This window comes from Sycon ciliatum, chromosome 11 (genome assembly GCF_964019385.1).
Source record: "Sycon ciliatum chromosome 11, ocSycCili1.1, whole genome shotgun sequence".
Taxonomy (NCBI): Eukaryota; Metazoa; Porifera; class Calcarea; order Leucosolenida; family Sycettidae; genus Sycon; species Sycon ciliatum.
This window is the reverse complement of record NC_088653.1, coordinates 21,174,235-21,200,534: the sequence shown is the minus strand read 5'-3', so window position 1 is coordinate 21,200,534 and position 26,300 is coordinate 21,174,235. Positions and strand designations below refer to the sequence as shown.

General features: G+C 48.5%; 2 protein-coding genes and 3 non-coding genes across 5 annotated transcripts in view; 4 read left to right on the top strand and 1 right to left on the bottom strand.

Annotated features, from left to right (window-relative positions):
* LOC135827495 (ankyrin repeat domain-containing protein 50-like) overlaps positions 1 to 12,085 on the top strand; it is a gene marked incomplete at its 5' end in the record, with an annotated part of 40,731 nt that extends 28,646 nt beyond the window's left edge. The window contains 4 exon segments of the mRNA XM_065339986.1: positions 3,689 to 3,751; positions 4,154 to 4,217; positions 8,947 to 9,039; positions 10,636 to 12,085. Coding sequence (XP_065196058.1) covers positions 3,689 to 3,751; positions 4,154 to 4,217; positions 8,947 to 9,039; positions 10,636 to 10,832 — 417 coding nt within the window.
* Positions 825 to 897, top strand: Trnar-acg (transfer RNA arginine (anticodon ACG)). The gene has a single exon. It is a non-coding gene; the product is annotated as a tRNA-Arg (tRNA).
* Trnar-acg (transfer RNA arginine (anticodon ACG)) lies at positions 2,214 to 2,286 on the top strand. The gene has a single exon. It is a non-coding gene; the product is annotated as a tRNA-Arg (tRNA).
* On the top strand, positions 3,469 to 3,541 carry Trnar-acg (transfer RNA arginine (anticodon ACG)). The gene has a single exon. It is a non-coding gene; the product is annotated as a tRNA-Arg (tRNA).
* A 25-nt stretch (positions 12,086 to 12,110) lies between the features above and the next one.
* LOC135827496 (CAP-Gly domain-containing linker protein 3-like) overlaps positions 12,111 to 26,300 on the bottom strand; it is a 30,195-nt gene continuing 16,005 nt past the window's right edge. The window contains exons 11-19 of the mRNA XM_065339987.1: positions 24,562 to 24,739; positions 24,101 to 24,178; positions 20,327 to 20,619; positions 19,727 to 19,803; positions 16,615 to 16,740; positions 16,121 to 16,379; positions 15,391 to 15,493; positions 13,869 to 13,914; positions 12,111 to 13,526 (exon numbers count right to left, since the gene is read on the bottom strand). Coding sequence (XP_065196059.1) covers positions 13,436 to 13,526; positions 13,869 to 13,914; positions 15,391 to 15,493; positions 16,121 to 16,379; positions 16,615 to 16,740; positions 19,727 to 19,803; positions 20,327 to 20,619; positions 24,101 to 24,178; positions 24,562 to 24,739 — 1,251 coding nt within the window. The 3' untranslated portion in view covers positions 12,111 to 13,435. The remainder of the gene's footprint in view (positions 13,527 to 13,868; positions 13,915 to 15,390; positions 15,494 to 16,120; positions 16,380 to 16,614; positions 16,741 to 19,726; positions 19,804 to 20,326; positions 20,620 to 24,100; positions 24,179 to 24,561; positions 24,740 to 26,300) is intronic.

Sequence of the window (26,300 nt, the reverse complement as noted above, 5' to 3'; positions counted from 1 at the left end):
AGAACTGGGCGGTCAGCCTCCTACAGTCCATTTCAAAACTATAGACGCGTACCTAGGCAAAAACCGTTATGCCAGCATCTATACTACATAAAATCTGTGATCACTTTGTGCATAAATTTTTCCAAATTGGGCGTCTGTTATCCAATCGTTTAGAAACTATATGAGAGTAATTGTGGAGCGATCCTGAGCAATATTCCGAAAACTATTCTCAAAAAGTTACAGCCAAATTTGAAATATTTCAAAAACCCTACGCGTCTATAGTTTTGAAATGCACTGTAGCCTAGACCGTTCTTATGCACAGTTGAGTCACTGTGTAAAGCATACCATGGTATACATTAGTATGCTGTCGTTGCTGTGCTTGGTGAAATTCTAGCCCGTTCGTTCTCCGGCGCCCGGCAGTACTGTAGTACAGTCAGACCTCGCTTAACCGCACACGTCCGTTTTCCACAAAAAAATATCCGGATAGGCGAGGGAACCGGATAATCGAACACACAATACTTTTTGTATGCATGACATATGCTGTAAATTGGTGACGAATGATTTTCTTCCGGATGGCAAGGGATCCGGATAAAAAAAGAGGACCGGATAAGCGAGGTCTGGCTGTACATGAAAAGGAAGAGCAGACCAGGCAGCGGCACTGACCTCCATTGGATTTCAATGTCCGCCACGACTGGGAAAAAAAACAAGGAAACAAACAAACCACCCTGTAAGTAGGCACTGTAACCGCCGGGAAACCGTTGCTATCTGGAAACACTCGCAAGTTTCGTGATGAGTGTGTGAAATCACAATCGATTGCAGCATCGCACTCTCTTGCTGATGTGACTGGCCGCGTGGCCCAACGGATAAGGCGCCTGACTACGAATCAGGAGATTCCAGGTTCGAATCCTGGCGTGGTCGCATTTTTCCCCTTTTTTTGCAATATTCTTTCGGTGACTTGCCACTTCTCGCCACCGTTTCAGCGCGATGCATTTCAGCGCCAGCGCTTCAGCACATGATTTCACAGCGCTAGCTTCTTCAGCGCCGTATCAGTGCGGTAAAGTGCAGCGCCAGCAACTCAGCGCGAAAAAGTAAGGTGCCGTAATTCACGGCGCGATCAAATACGGCGCGATCAAATACGGCGCGATAAAGTATAGCGCGATAAAGTACGGCGCATTTTTCCCCTTTTTTGCAATATTCTTTCGGTGACTTGACACTTCTCGCCACCGTTTCAGCGCGATGCATTTCAGCGCCAGCGCTTCAGCACATGATTTCACAGCGCTAGCTTCTTCAGCGCCGTATCAGTGCGGTAAAGTGCAGCGCCAGCAACTCAGCGCGAAAAAGTAAGGTGCCGTAATTCACGGCGCGATCAAATACAGTGCGATAAAGTATAGCGCGATAAAGTACGGCGCATTTTTCCCCTTTTTTGCAATATTCTTTCGGTGACTTGTCACTTCTCGCCACCGTTTCAGCGCGATGCATTTCAGCGCCAGCGCTTCAGCACATGATTTCACAGCGCTAGCTTCTTCAGCGCCGTATCAGTGCGGTAAAGTGCAGCGCCAGCAACTCAGCGCGAAAAAGTAAGGTGCGGTAATTCACGGCGCGATCAAATACAGCGCGATAAAGTATAGCGCGATAAAGTACGGCGCGATACAGTAGAGCGCGAAGTCAATACTTGTAGTAATATGCATAACAGTCATAGTCACAGCAGGCCATGTTCGTACATACATTGCATAATAAAACGGCGCTGAGAAACATGGCGCTTAGATCTGTCGCGCTGAGAAAGGTCGCGCTGACGTATTTGCGCTGAAATATCTGGCGCTGATTTGTGTGGCGCTGAGATATTCGACGCTTATCTGCAGGCCCTGAAGTATGCGGCGCTGAAATATGTGGCGCTGTAAAATTCGGCGCTTAGGTTCACGACGCCGAAACGATCGCGCTCACCTGGTTGGCGCTGAACTCGAGGGCGCTGAAATGGCATGGACTCATTCTTTCGATCGTTGTCTTGCCAGTGAACAAAAAGAACACAAGTCATGATAATTTGAACCCTAAAATACAAGGAAAAACTTCTTATTATCCGGACATTCTAGTTATCGGTATCCAAACATGTACCCACAACACTTTATGTGTTTCAAAATGCTCGTCTTGCCACCCGCGGTTGCGCTATGGACCTTAGACACAGATGTCGCTGACGCTGTTCTTTCTGTATCTCGTGGCGCTCGCTTGGTGATGTGACTGGCCGCGTGGCCCAACGGATAAGGCGCCTGACTACGAATCAGGAGATTCCAGGTTCGAATCCTGGCGTGGTCGCATTTTCCCCTTTTTTTGCAATATTCTTTCGGTGACTTGCCACTTCAGCGCCACCGTTTCAGCGCGATACATTTCAGCGCCAGCACTTCAGCGCATGATTTCACAGCGCCATGACTATCAGCGCGGTAAAGTACAGCGCCAGCAACTTGGTGCGAAAAAGTAAGGCGCGGTAATTTACGGCGCGAAGATGTTCAGTGTGATCAAGTACAGCGCGGTGCAGTTGCGTGATAAAGTATGGCGCGATACAGTAGAGTGCGATACAGTACAGCGTGACACAGTAGAGTGCGATACAGTAGAGTGCGATACAGTACAGCATGATACAGTACAGCATGATACAGTACAGCATGATACAGTAGAGCATGATACAGTAGAGCGTGATACAGTAGAGCGTGATACAGTAGAGTGCGAAGTCAATACTTGTAGTAATATACAGTCATAGTCACAACAGGCCATGTTCATACAGTAAAACCTGTCAAGGCGACCACTCGGATAAGGTGACCACCTGTCCTAGAAGACCACTGAAACCAGGACTAAGAGATGCTATTTCCAGTCAATTGGCCCTGGATAAGGAGACCACCTGATGACAGAGATCACGTTTTGAAGGTCCCTTGAGCGGTCGTCTTAGACAGGTTTCACTGTATATACATTGTATAATAATTTGGCGCTGAGAAACATGGCGCTTAGATCTGTGGTGCTAAGAAACTAGGCGCTTAGATCTGTCGCACTGAGAAAGGTCGCGCTGACGTATTTGGCGCTGAAATATCTGGCGCTGATTTGTGTGGAGCTGAGATATTCGACGCTTATCTGCAGGCCCTAAAGTATACGGCGCTGACATGTGTGGCGCTGTAAAATTCGGCGCTTAATAGGTTCACGGCGCCGAAACGGTCGCGCTCACCTCGTTGGCGCTGAACTCGAGGGCGCTGAAATGGCATGGAATCATTCTTTCTATCGTTGTCTTGCCAGTGAACAAAAAAAGCACAAGTCATGATAATTTGAACCCTAAAATACAAGGAAAAACTTCTAATTATCCGGACATTCTAGTTATCCAAACATGTACCCACAACACTTAATGTGTTTCAAAATGCTCGCCTTGTCACCCGCGGTTGCGCTATGAACCTTAGACACAGATGTCGCGGACGCTGTTCTTTCTGTATGTCGTGGCGCTCTCTTGGTGATGTGACTGGCCGCGTGGCCCAACGGATAAGGCGCCTGACTACGAATCAGGAGATTCCAGGTTCGAATCCTGGCGTGGTCGTATTTTACTCTTTTTTTTTCTTCTTTTTGGCGTATGGTCACTGTAATTACTAATTCTATTATGCTGGCTGTACTTTGTCATACCTGTGTACCTGTGTAGTGATGTCATTGTGTTTACTTCTGTTTGTTTGTTTACCTGTTAATTCAGGGCATGACGAAGGTGCGACAACACACCGTAACTATGACAACTAACTTCAGAGGCACGCCAGCGGTAAGACTGAGAAGTGGTGCTGGTGGTGCTGTTGATGCTGCTGCTGCTTCTGCTGCTTCTGCTGCTGCTGCTTCTGCTGCTGCTGCTGCTGCTGCTGCTGCTGCTGCTGCTGCTGCTGCTGCTGCTGCTGCTGCTGGTGGTGGTGGTAGTGCTGCTGGTGGTGCGAGAGATGATTAATTGGCTGCAACGAAGCATTCGTACACTGAAGTAACTTCCTTATCTTGACTTGCTGGATGGCTGAATTGCTGAATGCTTGTTGTTGTTGTTTTTTGAATTCTTTGTTCTCACGTTGTTGTCGTTGTTGTTGCTGCTGCTGCTGCTGCTGCTGTTGTTCTTGTTGCTGCTGCTGTCGCTGTCGTCGTCGTCGTGTGTGTGTGTATGTGTGTTTTCTTCTCCACACAGTACATAGCACCAGAGACATTTGACACCAAGTCTCATTCGGAGGCCAGCGATGTGTATGCGTTTGGTAAGCACTTTACTAGCCACAGTGTAGGAGTCTGGTTAGGTACAATGCAGCCAGTTTCTGGCATTCTTACCAGTCCTCTATGCCTTGCTTGCTAATGTGTTGTGGACAATGAGAGAAAGAGAGGGGGTCGTGGCCCTCTCGGGTCATGATTCACATCATCATATCCATAGGCTATTGGCAAAAGTAGATGCTGTATAACGGGTAATTTTAGCGACTATTGATTTTAGCGTTTTCCCATTGTCAACCGGTTAGCGACGTTTTATTTTAGCGATTTGCAGCGATTTTACTCACGGATCACCAGTGCACTACTATGTCTGAACGGATTAGCAACTTGAAACTTAAGCGAAAATGAGTCGATCGCTAACTTCGCTAGGGTTTTTACGTCGCTAAAATTTCCCATTCTACGGTAAACAAGAGTGTGCAACTCGCGAATGGGTTCGCCCATGGCGGAATTTTTTGTTGACGTAATCTTTTCTACGACGCACGCGCTGCGAGTCTTTTGGAAAGTTTTGCCTCGTGCACTTGGCCGGGCTTTACATTACAAGGTCGATGCCCAGGACGTGCTCTCACACTGCTCTGCGGCAAAATGCGCGTTTTTCTGAAAAAAACGTGACGTCAACAATAATTTCCGCCGTTGCCCGGGGTATCTGCAGGTTGTGTACAGAATAGATGCGTAGTTGCACACCCTTGGACCTTGTGTTATCTACTCTTGCTATTGTACCCTTGGACCTTGTGTTATCTACTCTTGCTATTGTAGTGCGGAGTTGCACACCCTTGGACCTTGTGTTATCTACTCTTGCTATTGTAGTGCGGAGTTGCACACCCTTGGACCTTGTGTTATCTACTCTTGCTATTGTAGTGCGGAGTTGCACACCCTTGGACCTTGTGTTATCTACTCTTGCTATTGTAGTGCGTAGTTGCACACCCTTGTACCTTGTGTTATCTACTCTTGCTATTGTAGTGCGGACTTGCACACCCTTGGACCTTGTGTTATCTACTCTTGCTATTGTAGTGCGTAGTTGCACACCCTTGGACCTTGTGTTATCTACTCTTGCTATTGTAGTGCGTAGTTGCACACCCTTGGACCTTGTGTTATCTACTCTTGCTATTGTAGTGCGTAGTTGCACACCCTTGGACCTTGTGTTATCTACTCTTGCTATTGTAGTGCGTAGTTGCACACCCTTGGACCTTGTGTTATCTACTCTTGCTATTGTAGTGCGTAGTTGCACACCCTTGGACCTTGTGTTATCTACTCTTGCTATTGTAGTGCGTAGTTGCACACCCTTGGACCTTGTGTTATCTACTCTTGCTATTGTAGTGCGTAGTTGCACACCCTTGGACCTTGTGTTATCTACTCTTGCTATTGTAGTGCGTAGTTGCACACCCTTGGACCTTGTGTTATCTACTCTTGCTATTGTAGTGCGGAGTTGCACACCCTTGTACCTTGTGTTATCTACTCTTGCTATTGTAGTGCGGAGTTGCACACCCTTGTACCTTGTGTTATCTACTCTTGCTATTGTAGTGCGTAGTTGCACACCCTTGTACCTTGTGTTATCTACTCTTGCTATTGTAGTGCGTAGTTGCACACCCTTGTACCTTGTGTTATCTACTCTTGCTATTGTAGTGCGGAGTTCCACACCCTTGGACCTTGTGTTATCTACTCTTGCTATTGTAGTGCGGAGTTCCACACCCTTGGACCTTGTGTTATCTACTCTTGCTATTGTAGTGCGGAGTTCCACACCCTTGGACCTTGTGTTATCTACTCTTGCTATTGTAGTGCGGAGTTCCACACCCTTGGACCTTGTGTTATCTACTCTTGCTATTGTAGTGCGGAGTTGCACACCCTTGGACCTTGTGTTATCTACTCTTGCTATTGTAGTGCGGAGTTCCACACCCTTGGACCTTGTGTTATCTACTCTTGCTATTGTAGTGCGGAGTTCCACACCCTTGGACCTTGTGTTATCTACTCTTGCTATTGTAGTGCGTAGTTGCACACCCTTTGACCTTGTGTTATCTACTCTTGCTATTGTAGTGCGGAGTTGCACACCCTTGTACCTTGTGTTATCTACTCTTGCTATTGTAGTGCGGAGTTGCACACCCTTGGACCTTGTGTTATCTACTCTTGCTATTGTAGTGCGGAGTTGCACACCCTTGGACCTTGTGTTATCTACTCTTGCTATTGTAGTGCGGAGTTGCACACCCTTTGACCTTGTGTTATCTACTCTTGCTATTGTAGTGCGGAGTTGCACACCCTTGTACCTTGTGTTATCTACTCTTGCTATTGTAGTGCGGAGTTGCACACCCTTGGACCTTGTGTTATCTACTCTTGCTATTGTAGTGCGGAGTTGCACACCCTTGGACCTTGTGTTATCTACTCTTGCTATTGTAGTGCGTAGTTGCACACCCTTGGACCTTGTGTTATCTACTCTTGCTATTGTAGTGCGGAGTTGCACACCCTTGTACCTTGTGTTATCTACTCTTGCTATTGTAGTGCGTAGTTGCACACCCTTGGACCTTGTGTTATCTACTCTTGCTATTGTAGTGCGGAGTTGCACACCCTTGTACCTTGTGTTATCTACTCTTGCTATTGTAGTGCGTAGTTGCACACCCTTGGACCTTGTGTTATCTACTCTTGCTATTGTAGTGCGGAGTTGCACACCCTTGTACCTTGTGTTATCTACTCTTGCTATTGTAGTGCGGAGTTCCACACCCTTGGACCTTGTGTTATCTACTCTTGCTATTGTAGTGCGGAGTTGCACACCCTTGTACCTTGTGTTATCTACTCTTGCTATTGTAGTGCGTAGTTGCACACCCTTTGACCTTGTGTTATCTACTCTTGCTATTGTAGTGCGGAGTTGCACACCCTTGTACCTTGTGTTATCTACTCTTGCTATTGTAGTGCGGAGTTGCACACCCTTGGACCTTGTGTTATCTACTCTTGCTATTGTAGTGCGGAGTTGCACACCCTTGTACCTTGTGTTATCTACTCTTGCTATTGTAGTGCGTAGTTGCACACCCTTTGACCTTGTGTTATCTACTCTTGCTATTGTAGTGCGGAGTTGCACACCCTTGTACCTTGTGTTATCTACTCTTGCTATTGTAGTGCGGAGTTGCACACCCTTGGACCTTGTGTTATCTACTCTTGCTATTGTAGTGCGGAGTTGCACACCCTTGTACCTTGTGTTATCTACTCTTGCTATTGTAGTGCTGCTGCATGCTACTGTGGTGGACATGGAAATCCAGTCGATTGAGCGAGGCCGGCGCCCTCGCTGCCTCAGCGCGTACAGAACGTCGTTGCACGCAGTGCTCGTGTTGATCCCCCATGCGACCAGCGCACTGCAGCGCATACTAGTACATGCATGCGTGTACTGCTTACCCACGGCTGCATGGCCAGCGCCATGGGGCCGCTAGACGTCCAACCGGATTTCAATATCCACGACAGTAGTTTGTACGTGGAAGTGTGTGGGCTACAGTAGTGACTTCATCCCATTTTCAAACTTGCTCCAATCGCTTTGATTTTGGTCTCATTCGATTCTCCAGAGCGTAGCATAGGACATCTGCAAGTATATCCAATCCGCCCAGCCATTCTTGAGTTATAGTGATTTGAAGTGCACCAGTTTGGACTTTCGCTGGAAACAGAAATGAATGGGAGTGATGGGAGAATCGAGAAAATGTCAAGACGACTGCACAGTCAGTGCATGCAGTGCAGTGTACAGTGTACATGCCTCGTCACTCGAACTGCACGTACGATATTGCATACTCTGGTATGCTGGCACAAAACAAATTCGCTCGTGGAGGAAGACGAAAGCGTCTCACCGCCTTGAAATTTCACATGGTCAGTAGTTTTTCGACGCTGAAGACGATGGATTAGTCCGTGACGCTGCGACCCGACCAGAACAACCCGAAATTCGTCTCTTGAAAAAGCGCTGAGCGCAAAGCACCTAAATTTCGTCGTATGGAAACGGGACTTCGGGTCTCAAGGGTACGGACATCTCCTCCCTTAGACAAAGCAATGTACTCGATGCGATATTCTAGAATTTGATCTGGCCACGCCGAAATCACTGCGATGTCGGATTCTCCCATCGGAAGTATAGAAACTTGTTTTGCAGAGAATCAGCGTCTGGGTGCGAGGGAGTAAAGTCACTAGTTCCAATGACGGCTGCGTCCCACCCGCCGCCTGTGTGGATTCACAGGAAGTGTGAGTTACGAAGTCTGAGGAGGGTGTTGAACGGTCTCTGCTGGGATGACGGCTACACCATAGCTCAGTGGTTAGAGCATCGCTGGCTTCAAGCAAAGGTCCGGGTGGGGACAGTCATTTTTTTCTTCAGACTTTTCCCGTTAACGTATTATGTGTCCACTAACACCACCAGTTACTTTACAGTCAGCTCATGCGCTAACATTACACGACACTGACCGACGTTACTGACGTTCTACAACCAACTGGCTTGTAGTGTCTTGGTCCTCATTTCTTCTTATAAATTAATCCTTGGCTCTCCAGCCGAGTCCTTCAGGGGCGTCGGACATGGTACGGTCACTACGGTATTGACCGTACCACTATTTGCCCCAATTACCCCGTAAATCAATACACTATTCTGGGCTCAAAATTTCCAGAATTTTTGGCTCAGCAACCCCTCCCCTACGAGTAAATTGTACTTGAGATGGTTGACCGTACGACACTAAAATACCTTGCGACGCCCCTGTCCTTTATTGTCTATGTGTATCTGCACAGGTATCATCATGTTTGAAGTTGCTTCGCGCAAGACACCATATCATGAACACCGACACTTGAGACTCATGGAGCTGATGATGAGCGTGCTCAGAGGTCAGCATTCCTATGTCCCATGCTATCTTCATTGCGGTGCAGAAATATTCGTCTGGAATTTAATTTCGTCTTTTTCGTCCAAGGAGCTTTTGGACTTAATTAAATGTAGGACGAATATCGATTTGTCCAGCGTTTCTATACACTCTTATGATCCATGGACGAAATTTCCAATCGGACGAACTCCTTGTCTTTGGAGTTGGACGAAATTATTGACCAACGAAATTTTCTGCCTGTACAGTAGCTGATTGTTTTTAAGAAAAAAAACACGATTAAAATAAATGTATGCATACTGTGTTGGTGTATGGGCTTTTACACTGTACAGTATGCACACTGTGCATTACCTCATGCATACAGTGAGTATGCCTCATACCAAGAGTACATAAACCAGAGTGTGCAACTCGGGATGGTTCCTGTGGGAGCGTAATTCGTGCACTACGTCATTTCTGACGGCATGGTAAGCCACAGGTACGGTGAAAGGTTGCGTAACCAGTCACGGTGGTGCAGGTCACTGAGTTTGTCCTGATTTCGGTTTTTTGAAACGGATAGCCTGGTGAATTTACTTGTCAGCGGATGTACGCAGCATACGCAGTCACACAAAAACACCGAAATCCTCAAACAAGACGACTAAAATCATGTAAACTTGGTTGATTTCCGGTCTGAAACACGAAAATTAGAGCTGTACGCAAGTCGCGGCTTGGCTGACCTCACCAGGGTGACGTAGCGCACGAACTGCGCTGTTTCAGATCTGATATGCACAGTTGCACACTCTGGTTTATGTGCACCAGACTCATACATGTACATACAGTGTGTATGCATACCTCATGCATACTGTCAGTATGCTGCATACTGTATGCATATCGTAGTGTCTTGTATAAAAGCCTGTGTCATTTAGAAGCCTAAACTTTTTCCTTCCGTAAAAATTATCGATAATAGGGAGGTTCTGCTATACGTGAAACGTAGAGAAATCACGTAGAGAGCAGGTGTCTGGGTTAGAGTCTACGGCTTCGCGTGTTTTGGCTGCAGATTTCTACGCGGAGATGAGGTTCTCTACGTTGTGGCACACGCAGAGAAAATGCGTATGGATCTGCTGCGTATCGATCAACTGCAGGCAGAAAACTGCCGAATATGGAAGGGGAAAGTCCCAGTACACATTTTACGTGATTTCTCTACGTGAACGTAGAGCAGAACAGCTTTTCTTTACGTCACGGGAACGCGAAGAGAGTTCCCGGGCCTACGTGATTTCTCTGCGTTTCACGTATAGCAGAACCTCCCTAGTGCCGGATGGCCCCTTACTCAGCTCTAGCACTCCACACACTTTTCTGTTCACTACAACGAGGCAGCGCTACCATATTCATGTCTGTATTAGACATGCACTGTTGTGTGTTTTGCTGAGCGTCCGGCTGTGTGTGGTGTTGTGTGCAGTACGGTGTTGTGTGCGCGGTGTTGTGTGTGCGGTGTGGTGTGGCGTGTGGTGTGTTGTGTGGTGTCGTGTGTTGTGTGGTGTCGTGTGTGGTGTGATGTGCGGTGTTGTGCGGTGCGGTGTTGTGTGCGGTGCGGTGTTGTGTTGTATACGTTGTTGTTCTTCTGCGGTTACAGGCACACGTCCTGGTCTGACTGCGGCTATCATGGCTGCCAATGGCTGCCCGTCCGATGACTACATGGAGCTCATGCAGCAGTGCTGGCACGAGGACTTCAGACAGCGGCCAAACTTCACCGAAATCATCTCCGCCCTGCGTCGCATGCCTGACATCAGCAGCTCTGTGGGCGCCGCCTCCACTCCTGTAACTCCATGATCAACTCCACTCATACCGGTACCGGTACTACCACTACTACTACCAATCTCAAAATCTTTATTTGAAAGAACCCAAAGTTGAACAGCAAAAGATGCAAAGCAAAGCAATGGAGAAGGCAATTCCAAATCAATGATCGAAGAAACCAGCAAAATAACAAAGAAAACAAAATTTTGCCACTACTACTACTACTACCTATGCGGTTATGCTGTCATTAGTAGTGTGCTTACTGCTCGCCGCGTCGCTGTCGTCAGTGGTCACTGGTTTCCGTCCATGCCCCCGAGTCCGTCCTCTCCTCACCCGCATCCGCTGCGTTCACACTAGTCCTGATGGTGTGCTATCGTGTGTGTGCTGTAACTGGGTGTTGTGTGCATCTCTGCGCTTCCGCCCGTCCAGTCTGTCCACAAGTATCTGCGTGACAAGAACGATGATGATGTCGGCACGGACGACAAGCCATTACGACCATGGAGTAGTAAAATACCGGTAATTTACTACTCCCTGATTACGACCAGTTAATCGAGCTCTGTGTCAGCTCATTTTGTAGTGCCCCAATGCTTCAATTCTTAGTTACCATGGTTACGGTTCTACGCTCTCTTTCAGTCCTGCTGGCCCTGCTTCAACTCTAGGACCACATGCTCTGCAATGCCACCAGCACCGGCACCAGCAGCAGCACCACCAGCACCGGCACCAGCAGCAGCACCACCAGCAACAGCATCAGCAGCACCACCACCAGCAACAGCATCAGCAACACCACCAGCACCAGCACCACCACCCGCACCTCGCGAAGCTGCAGCTGCAGCATTGCTCCCCTATGTGGCCACCATCGCTGCCACCGCCGCCACCATCACTGCCAGCAGCAGCAGCACCATCACCACCAGCACACTACTCTGTACATTTTGCAGGCCGATTTCCCCCTATCCCCCCTATTTGAGTTACCGACACCACCCACACCCCACCCCCACCCCTCCTCTAGTTTTTGTAATCATTCTAGGCTAGCTAGTAGCAGTAGTGCAGTCTGCAGCATGATTTTAGGCTACATACACAAATGTTAGACATCGCACATAATTTCAAGGGTACATAACCCCCATTCTGGGTTGGATAATTTATAAATTGCTGTGTGGAAACACTCTCTCCATTTTTCAAAATGTTTTATCCTTTTTAGATTTTACCCTACAAACTCATCATCTCTTATTGCCATGGTTATCTTGCATATGGCCATGTCAACCACCCTGTACTCTTCGAAGACACAAAAGGTACACACACAAGGGTGCTATTGGTAGATAGGAATCAGGGAGTAGTAAAATACCTACTCCCTGAGAGGAATATTTTAAAGTTAAAACAACACCTAGAAAACGGACAGCGGCAGACTCAACGCAGAATAAAGTATACAAATAGAAGATTGAGTAAAGTATAAAAATAATTTGTCGTCTACAATCTCCTCACCGTTTGGTACAATACAGGAGATGTGTGGTAAAGTTATGAAGGTAGTATAAAGACATTGTGTCATGATTCACACAAATCTAGTAAAATTACGGTGTACACACTGGAAGCTATGCATGCCACAACTGCACAAGAGACAGGTCAGCATCAAGACAGTGAGACAGGGTACAGGGGGGGGGGGGGGCAGAGAGACAGGGTACAGGGGGAGGGCAAAGGGATACCAATAATTTCAAGAAAGGTACATTGTGTAATGGCAATACTGTACCAACATCTGCCATCCACCCACAGGACTGAGAAAACATCCGCCATCCCCCCACAGGACTGAGAAAGCATCAGCATGGACACTACACACAGACGTGTTGTCAGTACACAGCAGCAGAGAGAAGGACTAAAAACACTCTGACTGCCGGTATTGTACTACCTCCCTGGTACACAGGATAGAAGAGGTAGCAGCAGACGCCATAACGTGTCCGTAGGCCATGGGGTTGACGCAAAAACAGTAGTACCCAATGCACAGCAAGACAGCATATCAGTACGATGGGGTTGACGGCGCAACTTGACGCAACTACAGTAGTAGTACCCAATGCACAGCAAGACGGCCTGTCCGCAGTCCACGGGGTTGACGCAACAACAGCGGTAATAGTACCCAATGCACAGCAAGACAGCCTGTCCGCAGTCCACGGGGTTGACGCAACAACAGCGGTATAATACCCAATGCACAGCAAGACCGCCAGCCGCCTGTCCGCAGTCCACGGGGTTGACGCAACAACAGCAGTGCATGTACCAATACACAGCAAGACGGTGGACGTGCAGAGAGACACAGAGGTGCTGCAACAACGACCGTACCGCTCGCTGATCAATAAAACTATCCAACGCACAACTGTATACATGAGAGCAGACTGGAGCATTATCCACAGCACATCTCTATTAGCAACCGCTGGAAGCGAGGCTTTCGGCAATGGTCATCGCATTGTCCAGTTGTAGCGCAGGTCATATCATGGTTATAACCTCAATGAACCTGCGAGGACTTGCTACAGACATTCAATAGATACGCATGTACACACACGCACGTACACAGACATGCACATGTGCATGAACACACACCATGCGCACACACGCGCGCGCGCGCGCGCACGCACACACACACACACACACATCTCCCTCGTCTATGCCGATTGCTTGCTGAGGATAGAAGCACAGCTGATGCCGCGGTATGTCGCACGCTGTGGCTTGATCATCAGCCCGTGATCTTGTTTACTGGAAAAGACACGCATTCATGCACACACGCGCGCACACACGTACACACAGGCACGCACACACACGCACACACACACCGTACGGAGATGTTTCAAAGGTGCATACAGGCAGATGGACAGACAGGACATAAAGACGGATAATGGTGGTGGTGCTGGTGGTGATGGTGGACTGGTGGTGGTGGTGATGATGGTGGTGGTGGTGCTGCTGCTGGTGGTGCTGCTGCTGGTGGTGGTGCTGCTGGTGGTGGTGCTGCTGGTGGTGGTGCTGCTGGTGGTGGTGCTGCTGGTATTAAACAAAACATGTTCATGTTCTCCGGTCAACGATATCGTGGATCGGACTTACCAGGTGAAGTATCGCTTTCCTTTCACTGACCCATCATGTTTACCACCTGCACGTGTACACACACATGCACGAATGTGTACACACACACACACACACACACACACACATGCACGAATGTGTACACACACACACACACACACACACACACACACACACACACACACACACACACACACACACACACACACACACACACACACAAATACACACACACACACACACACACGAAACACTTGTGAGGATATTCTAAGCCATGGTATCATCGTCATACCCTCTATCTATACAGACACACCGATAGACTAGACTGACACAACGTCTGCACTCATAAGTTACACTACAGTACTGTCAGGCGCTGAAGAACTGGGAGGGGGGGGGGAGAGAGAACGGTAGCCTAGGCCGTTTTTATTAGGGCTGCAACGGCTAGGGGTTTGGTCGGGTAATGGGTCTGGGTATTTTTATCCGAGTAGCACGGGTACCCTATCGGGTATTTTTTGACGTACAGTAAAACCTGGTGTAAGCGACCTCTGGGTTTAGCGACCACCTGCTCTTAACGACCGTTTTTCCATGCACCGACAGTTCTACACAGACACTGTGGGACCTGGTTCTAAAGACCACCTGACTGTAACGACTGCTTTTGCTTGCACTGTGGGGCGGTCGCTTTAACCAGGTTTTACTGTATGCTGTGCTCGGTGAAATCCTAGCCCGTTCGTTCTCCGGCGCTCCGTTCTCCGGCACCCGACAGTATTGTACACAAAGCGTACACGGATAGACTGCACATATTCAGCGCATATTTATTTTCGGCGATATTCGGCCTGGACTTTTAGACCGAAAATTTCTTGCGGCCGAAATTTTGTTTTGCAAGGGTTCAGTGTGACAGTGTATACAGGCAGCAGCAGTACAGGCCGGAATTTTAATGCAGCCAATATGGGTTTTAGCCCTGGGAGGTTGCAATTTATACATGCCGAAAAGCTGTAGACTTATAGTACTGTAAAAGCAGAAATTTTCGGTGGTGTAATATTTTCGGTATTCTCCAAAATCGGCAGTTCGGTGGAGGGAAATTTTCGGTAAAACCCGTTTTCCAGGTAAGTGTACTAGTACTACATGTAGACAGTACCGGTTGTACCGAAATTTTCGGTGCGTTTTATTTCGGTAAAAATTGTCGGCACCGAAGTTACCGAAAATAAAACACCACCGAAAATTTCTGCTTTTACAGTATACAGATAGAGTAGACACAGCTGCTTGCACTGACAAGAGGAACAATGATGTCATTGCACTAGCATATGCAGTGGGCAGTGGGCAGGCACATAGCTTGTGTGTAGTGAGCGTAGTCCGGTCACCACACCAGCAAATAGCCGTCGTACATGTAGGCACTTTAAAATAGTCAAAACGGGCAAAAATGCAGCCATGAGGTTGCCGGTGATACAAGGTCACCACACCACAGATGTACACTGGTACACCCCTGCTATCTGTGTGAGTACACGGATAGAGGCGTTGCCCTAGCACTGAGCAAACGTAGACTTACTGCTAGTCTTCATGTCCACGCCTAACCAAACTCCATCACCAAAGTCAACCTCGCCAATGTACTTGATTACAGCCATCTCACTGTTGACGAGAACCTTGCAGTTCTGCGCACGAGAGAGAGAGAGAGTGAGAGAGAGAGAGAGAGAGAGAGAGAGAGAGAGAGAGAGAGAGAGAGAGAGAGAGAGAGAGAGAGAGAGAGAGAGAGAGAGAGAGAGAGAGGAGGGGGGGGAGAGAACCTTTTCGTTTTATTTATGATGCAACACATTGGTGGACAAAAGGTTAGAAACAACATACACATGTACCGTAAAATCCCGCCAGAGCACCCCTACCTCCGCCACCCTTGGAGTAGGTTCAGGTGGGGAGGGGCGAATGGGCGAGTCTTACTTGCTGCATTCAGTACTACATGAAAAAGTTCTCACCCTACGAAAACTGTGCATCTCGTACACCGACCAAAGGTCAAGACCCAGGAGTCGTACAGACCCATCAAAACTTTGTGCGATCCCTGGTCAAGAGGGTGGGCATTGTTGCGTACATTTCCAACCGGGTCAAGCACTCGTCTGCCATACGAGGATACAATCAATCACTTCCCTGACAAGAAGTCAGGGAGGGCGCATGGACAAGACGGGGGGCGCTCTGGTGGGATTTTACGGTATATGCCAATGCGCATGCACGCACGCAAGCACTACACATGCACACACTGACTGGCTACGAGTAAGCTAGTAACCACTCACCATGAGATCAACTGCATCGTTACCGTCCACACCGAGACTAGGAGTGGGGGCACTGGTTGACCCACCTCCTCCTCCACCACCACCACCGCCTGCAGTACCTGTACCGGCAGTAGGGGTAGCAGAGCCTGGTGTGCTGGATGATCCAGCAGCACGGCCGGTCGCTGTGCTGCGATGACGAGACCCAGTCCGGTCCGATGACGACAACGACACGGAGGAAGAGGAGGAGGATATCCGCGAGGCTGATGAAGACGAAGGCACTCTACAGACAGACAAGACAACACAAAACCGGATGGATTTCAGTTCCTCGCTAAAACGTTAGAGATTCAACTCTTACAATACAGCGTGTGTGTTCAAAGTCTGCACTAGATATATTCCACTGGCAGTGGTGCTCCCCTACAAAGACTGCACTAGATATATCCCAGCGGCGCTCCCCTACACGAGCTACTAATAGTGACTCAGAAGTGGTCCTCCTCCCTCCTTCCCCCCTTACTGACCTTGCGGAGAGTTTGAACAGCGGTGCAAAGATACCATGGTTGGGTTTGCAAGAGAAGTAGCGAGTGCCGCCGACAGAGCCGTCGTTCTTGCCGTCACCCTTCTCCAGCTGTATACCGTACCACACACTGAGTATGTAGCAACAACAACAACAACAACAACAGTGTGACAACAACAACAACAACAACAGTGTGACAACAACAACAACAACAGTGTGACAACAACAACAACAGTGTGACAACAACAACAACAACAGTGTGACAACAACAACAACAACAGTGTGACAACAACAACAACAGTGTGACAACAACAACAACAACAGTGTGACAACAACAACAACAACAGTGTGACAACAACAACAACAGTGTGACAACAACAACAACAGTGTGACAACAACAACAACAACAGTGTGACAACAACAACAACAGTGTGACAACAACAACAACAGTGTGACAACCGCACAACAGTACATACACACACATACACGCACGCACACACACACACACACACACACACACACACACACACACATACACACACACACACATACACACCCACACACACACACACACACACACACACACACACACACACACACACACACACACACACACACACACACACACACACACACACACACACACACACAAACACTTTTAAAACACACAATCACAACAGCGAGAGTTCCCAAATTGCCGAGAGTGCTCAACACCACAACGGGATGGAGCAATACCACAAAAGCAGAAGAGAACAGAGACAACCGGCTAGGTCATTGTTGTAACGCTGCGTTTCATGCACATAGCAAAGGTAAGGCAATCCTCAGACTACTGATAATCTGAAAATCACCTGGCTACAAACTTATACCCAGGCAGGTAGCATAGTGTGACATTAGTGTGACAATCAGGTCAGTGAGACATGGTGTGCGCATGCTGGCAGTTTTTTTACATGGCAGGTGAAGAGGAGGGCGAGAAGGAAAGGTGACAGTCAAGTTACGGTGACAGCAGGCAGGCTCTGGCCCTGGTGGTGGCAGGCAGGCCCTGGCCCTGGTGGTGGCAGGCAGGCCCTGGCCCTGGTGGTGGCAGGCAGGTGACTAAGTCACACCAGTGGTAGTGCTATAGCGCAAGAGCTAGAACTTATTCTGGTGAAGACATTGATACTCAAGCTGTGTTCCCAACTGGCGCGTGGACGCGATACGCTTGCGGTTCATGCGTGCCCAAACGCGCGCGCTCAGGCTTTCACCAAAAAACCAGCATTTCGACTCGTATTTAGGGCGTGCGACGCCTTCGAGAGTACTAATTTTATGACCCCGCCAGTCAAAGTGACTGGCATGTAAGCTGGTACGCGCCTGATTCTCACTGAAAATTCCAACATGTTGGAATTTCCATTTCGGCGCGTTTCCGTACGCATGGCACCCCAAAAGCCAGCAGAAATACGCACAAATGCGTGGTTTCACACGTACACGCGCCAGTTGTGAACACAGCTTAATTCTGATTTTTGTTTAGGAGCATGGCTGCGTCAGCACGAATAATCTTGACCTTTTCTGCTAACATTGTTATGCACAGGCCGCACACCTTGTTGTGATGTTGCTGTAGTGTAGGTCTTCGCTCTGTCGACGATGGACCACCTAATGTCGTCCTCTTCACCCTGGTCCTGCAGTGCCCACAAGTGCCTTGACAGCCGCGTGTTTGTGCAGTACACATGCGTGGCCCACATGGGTCACCGGGGGGGGGGGGGGGGGGGTGGGGGGGGGGGGGTGGGGGGGGGTGGGGGGTGGGGGGGGGGGCACGTGCCCCCCCCCCACCCCCTAAACACTTCGACCCAGGTTCAGGGTGCACGTAATGGCACCAGCCATGCTACACATATAGCAGCGTGCACCCTCACCCCATAAAAGGGAGATCAGCTACACCCCTGGATACTTTTCTTACAGCATAGTTGTGAGGTGGTTGCCATAGCGCGTCTTGAACGGCGTCTCGCAAAGCCCGAAGTACCGCCTCTCCTCTCCTGAGCTCCGAGTCGTGACGGCCAAGAGGAAGAGAAACGTAATCCGGTACAACCCGCCATTTGGCAAACGAGGTACGAAAAGTATCAAGGGGCGTAGTTGGTCTCCCTTTTTGGGGGGGGGGGCATGGCCGCATAATGTTATTGTGTAGGATGGCTGGTGCAGGTCATTCATGGTCATTACGATTGTGCATGCTGAACCTTGGTCGAAATTTTTAGGGGGGGGGGGGGGGGGTGCACGCCCCCCTCCCCAGTGACCCATGTGGGCTACGCCTGTGTACTGCGCAAACACGCGACTAGCTGTCAAGGCACTTGTGAGCACTGCAGGACCAGGGTGAGGAGGACGACATTAGGTAGACCATCGTGGAAAGGGCAAAGACCTACAGCAACATCACAACAAGGTGCGGCCTGTGTTTAGCAGAAAAGGTCAAGATCATCCGCACTGACGCAGCCACGCTCCTCAACAAAAATCAGACTTAGTATCAAAATGTCTTCATCAGAATAAGTTCTAGCTCTCGCGCTATGGCACTGGTGTGACTTAGTCACCTGTCTGCCGCCACCAGGGCCAGGGCATGCCTGCCATCACCAGGGCCTACCTGCCATAACCAGGGCCAGGGCATACCTGCCATAACCAGGGCCAGGGCCTGCCTGCCACCACCAGGGCCAGGGCATGCCTGCTGTCACCGTAACTTGACTGTCACCTCACCTTCTCTCCCTCCTCTTCACCTGCCATGTAAAACTGACAGCATGCGCACACCATGTCTCAGTAACCTGATTGTCTCCCTAATGTCACACTATGCTACCTGCCTGGGTATAAATTTGTAGCCAGATAATGTACAGATTATTAGTTGTCCGAAGATTGCCTTAGCTTTGCTGTGTGCATGAAACACAGCGTTACAACAATCACCTAGCCGGTTGTCTCTGTTCTCTTCTGCCTTTGTGGTATGCACTATGCACACACCACATACATACATATACATACACAAAAAGCATAGTGGGAGGACGGTGGACACACGGGTGAACACGCGTAGTTGCACAGGGAGGTGAGCGTATGCACGCACGTGCACATGCGCACACACACACACACAGCACAACAGCAGAAGACATTGCACTCACCCCTGTGCGAAATCTGTTTCACCAATAAACCGGACAACACCAGCTTTCTTGCCAGACACCAAGACGCTATCACCAACCTGACAAAAAAACAATCAGAGAAAATCAATATGGCTTGAACGTGACCGGATCTTCCACGTGAAGAAATGCAAAAAAAAAAGAGAGTTCGACTCAATGAACATTGGGTGGGAAGCGCTCTCCCTCAAGCAGGTCTCCATCCCTCTCCCTCAAGCAGGTCTCCTGCTGCTTCACAACTGCAGCTCAGTCATAGGCACTACGCCACTTCCCAGCGTTCATCTGCATCGTAATCCAGGAATTTCGCCATGCAGAAAAAGACAGAATCAGCAAACTCTTACAGGTTTTTAAACATTTCACCACTCAGTGCGTATATCACGTCTTTGAGAAAGAAGGCCGGCCACTAAGAACAGCGCATAGCCGTACTTATGAAAAACAAACAACATCCCCTGCGGCAAAGTAGCCGTTATATCACACACATAACTGCATCGTACCACCCTGGAAATCGGAAGATGACGATAATTTCTTTCCCATACAAAACCTGTGGTTAAGTACCCGCTATACCACACATAACTACACAGCACCAACCTGGAAATCGGAAGACGACGAGACTTTCTTTCCCATGGTGGTACCGCCGTCCGGCTGGCTAGCAGCCGTCTTGGCAAAGCTTCGCATCTCCTGTGCATCGACCGCCGACACTCGTACCGGACGGGCACCACGTGCGCTAGTAGAGGTCGTCAGCTTGTGAGGTGATGACGTGGCTGATGTGGAGCCACCAGACGTTTTGCGAGCACCTGCCGCCGGGCCAGCGTTAGAGCCCGAGGACGTGCGACGAGTGCTGCGCGAACTACTACCACTGCCGCCGCTACCAGCAGACGAACCTACAGCATATGTACACACACACACACACACACACACGCACACACACACACACACACACACACACACACATATATACACCATGTACACATACATGTACACACACACGTACGCACGCACATACACACACACACACACACACATGGTGTGTTCAAGACAGTGCTGTTCAGCCAACTTTGCGTACGACATTCGGCGTGGCATCAGAAAAGTGTCGTTATTCGCGAAGTGTCCTTATACCCGAAGTCTCAGTACATGTATCTTTTTTTAGATGGGACTTTGCTCTGGGCATGGAAATTCTGTCGTTATTCGCGAATTGTCGTTATATCCGCAGTCGTTATTAGCGAACTTGACTGTATATCACTTGGCAAGGCTACACAGTATCTGCTTCACAACACATGGACGGATACAGTGCTAAATATAGGGTAAGCAACAGGCTAGCAGCATTTGGCCCTGGACAGATTTTTCCACCGTCCACCACACCATAACTGTGAAATGATGCAGGGTGCAAACTTGACTCGCGCGACCGTGGTTCCTTGAGTGGTAATGTGCTAACCACCCCACCATAACTGCAGTCTCCAGCCAACCTCGACACGTTGCCACAGCACACCACCAGCAAAGCTACACATCCGTTGGTACTGAATTCCTTTATGCAGCTGTTTCGAGTATAAAAACTCTCGCCAGTGAAGGTAGATATTGTACTGTCGTTCACAGTGTTTTCCACTTTCTTTTGCTTAGCCCTGATCTTCGCGCCTCAGGCGTGCATATTGTGCTAACTGCTAGCCCTATCAGTACAAAAAGGTGATTTTCACGAACTAATAGCCATTCTACTGGCGTGGACATGGAAATCCGGTCGAATGACGCGGGACCGACGCCCTCAGTGCGCACAGAACGTTGCATGCAGTGCACACGTTGATTGTATCATTTTGTGCGCGTACTCACGGCTGCATGGCCAGCGCCCTGGGGCTGCTTGACCTCCGACCGGATTTCCATGTCCACCACATTTACAATTCAGAGTTTACTGTCGTGCAATGTTATCGCAGGAGCTGATTGTTTAGTAACTGGTGGTGTTAGTGGACATTATAGCATAACTTCTAGTTCCTTGGTCCATTTTCTTTTCTATAAATTTATCCTTGGCTCTCCATCCGAGTCCAATACAGAGTTTACGCCTCACGTTTTTTTTCAATTTCGAACGTGAGGAAAAATGTGCGGTTGAATCGCTTATTTTCACTGTGAGTGAGCACTGATGTGCCTTGAATCGCTTTTTTCCACCGTGAGGTGGCTCTCTGTCACGTTGAAATCTCACGTCGCAGCGTGAGGAGCGCTTATTTGGCCATGAGATCTCACGTTCGAAATTGGAGAAAAAAACGTGAAGCGTAAACCCTCTATTATCTACTTTCGCTGACGAGAGTTTTATACTGGAAACAGCTGTATGAAAGATTGTAGTACTGACGGATGTGTCGCTGTGCTGTGGCAACGTGTCGAGGTCCGCTGAAGAGTGCAGTTATGGTGTAGTGATTAGCACATTACCACTCAATGAAATCTGGTCGCGTGAGTCAAGTTTGTGCCCTGCACCATTTCACAGCCCAGTGTTCGCAGACATAGGGCTGCGCAATGCCCGGCGCGTACCTGAGTGACTCGATTTGGATTTCATTGAGCAGCAGTGTAGTAGAGATTGCTGCATTATAGAACAGCCGAATGGCACCGTTCATAATTTCATTGACAGCATTGTACAGTGAGTATCGTTTATAAAGTGACCGGGTGTAACGATATACCGGCTATAATGATCGAAACTCGCCAAAATCAAAATCAAATCTAAAAAAATACAGCTAAAATATCACTATACACACTATTATCGACTATACCGATATATCGCTTATTGTGATGGGCTTCAGGAAGCAAACCATATCAAATGCACAGGAAAATATCGTATATACTGATCAAGAGTGATGATCACAAAACAATTGTTCTTCAAATTTAGTTCATTTCTTCCAAAACTGATCCAGTGTTGCCTGGATGCATTTGGCAGCAGACGTGATTGAGAGAAAATTCTTCCCTGTATGCTGTAATAGGCCATTCACACGACGGCCAAACTTACTTTTATCGTACTGTTTCCAAGGATATTTACTCGGATAAGATAAACTTGGACACCCGCGTGCAACTGATTTTTTATCTTGGCCGAGGCCCTTTTGCTCGCGATTATCTTTGCACGCCAGGAAAAGTGTCGGTTGTTGAAAGTGCGTACTGCAAATTAGGGCTCAAACGATTAGTCCGATTAACCGGTTGCAGACCGGTTACGAAGAATTAACGGTTAACCGATAAAGATAACGGTTACGCAGTAACTTTTCAGTCAATTTTTCAAGTATCAGGTCGTTGCAAAGTGTGCACTTTCGCGGGCTGTCGGACGCGTACGCAATTTCTGGGCTGTCAACTCGGTCATATCTGGTCTCTTGGTGTGAGAGTATGTATGAATGAGCATGCAAGAGAATGTACAAGTGTGCGTTGTACTGAATAGGGTACATTTTTTGAATGAGTATAGTCAAATATATGGTTAAAAAAGAGTCCGCATGATTGCCGTGGCTTATAGGTTATGACCGGTTAAGCGACCGTTAGCTTAGCAGTTAACCGTCAGGGGTAAAACCGTGACCGTTTGAGCCCTACTGCAAATGCAGTGCCTGAACAAGGGAAAATTCAAAATTGAACATTTCCCGGCATTTTCAGGAGGTCACTATGGATACATTGACGGTTGCAAAGTTTGCCCAGCACCGTGTGAACTGGATCACGGTTTGCCAGTGTTATCTTGGTCACACACGTGCAAATGTTTACACGTCGTGTGAATGGCCTATAAGCAGCCACATGTACACGTAGCTGCTTTTCATGCATTTTCCAGCGTGTACGCATCATTTCATGCATAGTCATGTGCCATGTGTCAGTCATACATGCAAATCGGCTATAGTGATGCACCGGATATAGTGATAAATTATCGAAAATCAAAGGGGCACGTTATATCCACTATTTACTGTAGTATTTTTATTTCAGAACTTTGAGGCTCCATTCTAGCCTGTTTTGTTTTTTTCACTCCACCTCTAACCCGTAACACACAAAGTTCTCGGCTGCACCACGCACAATGATTGTCTCCAAATAATAATTTGAACCCGGGCCGGCATCATCAGGGTAGTAGTAGTAGTAGTAGTAGTTAGTGAAATACATGTAATTGTGATGTTTTGACCACACAGGAATACATCACTGTTATTCCTAGTCCTACAGTTACACAGTGTCCAGGGGCATAGCTGGTCCCCCTTTCAGGGAGGTGGGGAGGGGGGGGGGGGGGGGGGTGCACGGCTGCACATGTGTAGGATGACTGGTGCATGTTATTCATGGTCATTCTGTGCATGCTGAACCTAGGTCGAAGTGTTTAGGGGGGGGGGGGGGGGTGCACGTATCCCCTGTGGGCTACGCGCCTGGTGTCCTACAGTGCACACCTACCTAGTCGAGATGTGACCTCTCGGAGACGCACGCCATCATGCTTTGCCACGGCAACATCGCCGACCGGAGCAAACGTACCTGAGTGAAGTCAGAGAACACACGTATACACACGTACACATACACACACGTACACATACACACACGTACACATACACACACGTACATACACACACGTACACATACACACACGTACACATACACACACGTACACACGTGCGAGCAAATACACACATACACTCGCACACACACGCACACACACGTACACACACATGTGTACACAAACAGACTCGTGCTTATCTTCCGACATGTTTGACAAGCAGGCTCATACTAGTCAAGCGGTGTGTGTAGCAAGCAGACTCAAGACGGTCATCCGGCAGTACTTACAGTGGTCCTTTTAGAATCCGGCATTATTTGTGCTAGAGACATTCTGCTGAATTTGGGAGGGTGCTGGATTAACTAACCTTTGCGTGTTGGGCAGGAGAAGTACTCGCGACCATCGACGGTACCGCTGTTCTCTCCGGTGGCCTGCTCCAGCTCTACGCCAACCCAAACGTGATCAGGAGACACTGATGGGTAACGACTACAACCAGTGCTAGCTGGGGTGAAGCGAACACGTCCAATGTAGCGAGCATGGCCGTACTGCGCCGAGAGAGAGAGAGAGAGAGAGAGAGAGAGAGAGAGAGAGAGAGAGAGAGAGAGAGAGAGAGAGAGAGAGAGAGAGAGAGAGAGAGAGAGAGAGAGAGAGAGAGAGAGAGAGAGAGAGGGAGAGAGAGAGAGAGAGAAAGAGAGTGAGAGAGTGAGTGAGAGAGAGAGAGAGAGAGAGAGAGAGAGAGAGAGAGAGAGAGAGAGAGAGAAAGAGAGTGAGTGAGAGAGAGAGAGAGAGAGTGAGTGAGAGAGAGTGAGAGAGAGAGAGTGAGAGAGTGAGAAAGAGAGAGAGGAGAGAAAGAGAGAGAGAGTGCGTGTGAGCCTGCTTTCACGTTCAAATATATATGGGCCAGTGCATGCAATACCGTGTCTAAGGGCAAATTTTTCGAAATTTTTTCTTTCTTGAAAATCAATCACAGGGGTCTAGAGAACACCTCTGTGGAAGATAAAGTTGGATATCACATTTGAAAGTACATAGAGACCATGATTTCTATGGCATTGTCCAACATAGAATTTGCCTTGTATAATGCATTATCTACAGTGTCGCTGAAAGCAGCAACAGTTTTGCGTATCAGCCTTTAATATTGGCCAAGACATTCAATGAAGGCTGCCTTGTTCTCCAGTCAAAACTGGGCAACATTGTCCAGCAAGTTCTTGCGGCGTTGAGCTAACAAGAACTCGAGATCTTTTTTTGTGCAAAGACAACATGGTCACAGAGTGGTTCCGTTGCAGAATTCTTTTCATCCTATGCAGGAGGAGAACGAATATTGTCCCGGAGCAGCTCACACTTGTTGCACACGTCCATCCGTCGCGTCATGAACTCGATGGACTTGCACTTCTTAGCCCACAGATACGAAAATTTAATGGGTAACCCAGGGTTTGCGCTTCACCAGACTGCTCGACATGTTCCGAAAGGACAAACTTGTAGGCAACAGATGTAGGTAAGTTAATGGGAGATTCCTCACCTCTCCCTCTTGGTGCTACAGGCAAAGGGAGACTGAACACTAAGCTGTAGTTCAGAATAAACTGCTGCGCTCTGTCTCCCACTTCTGCACAAAATTGATTCCAAGGCACATTGCCAGATTTCCATGTGCACCAGGATGACAGCTATTGTTCTCCTTGTCCACTTGCACACAGTCATGTTCTGCCAACCACATGGAGCTGCATAAACGCGGTTCCACACACGATGTATCTAATCCCATCACAGTTTATCCAAACGTGATGCGCGTCCGTTCCGTTGCGGAAGCTGTCGACTGATGCACGACAGTCGACAGGATCGTCATGCGTGCAGCGCAGCCAGCACACAAAATATAAAAAATGCCGAGGTCCTTCGATTTCATCGCCGAGATTTAGTCGTCGTAATGGAGGATTGCGCTCGACGTGAAGCTGCTGAAATGGTAGTTCCGAACGCAGCCACAGCCTTCAAGAATCAGTGAGTCCACAGCGGCAATGCTCTGAAGCGAGTTCTGCTCATCGTCGCTTGCAGAGTCCACAGAATCTCCGCCTAATTCATCCGCTCTCGACTCGCCTTCAACCTCAAAGCACGAGTCTTTCA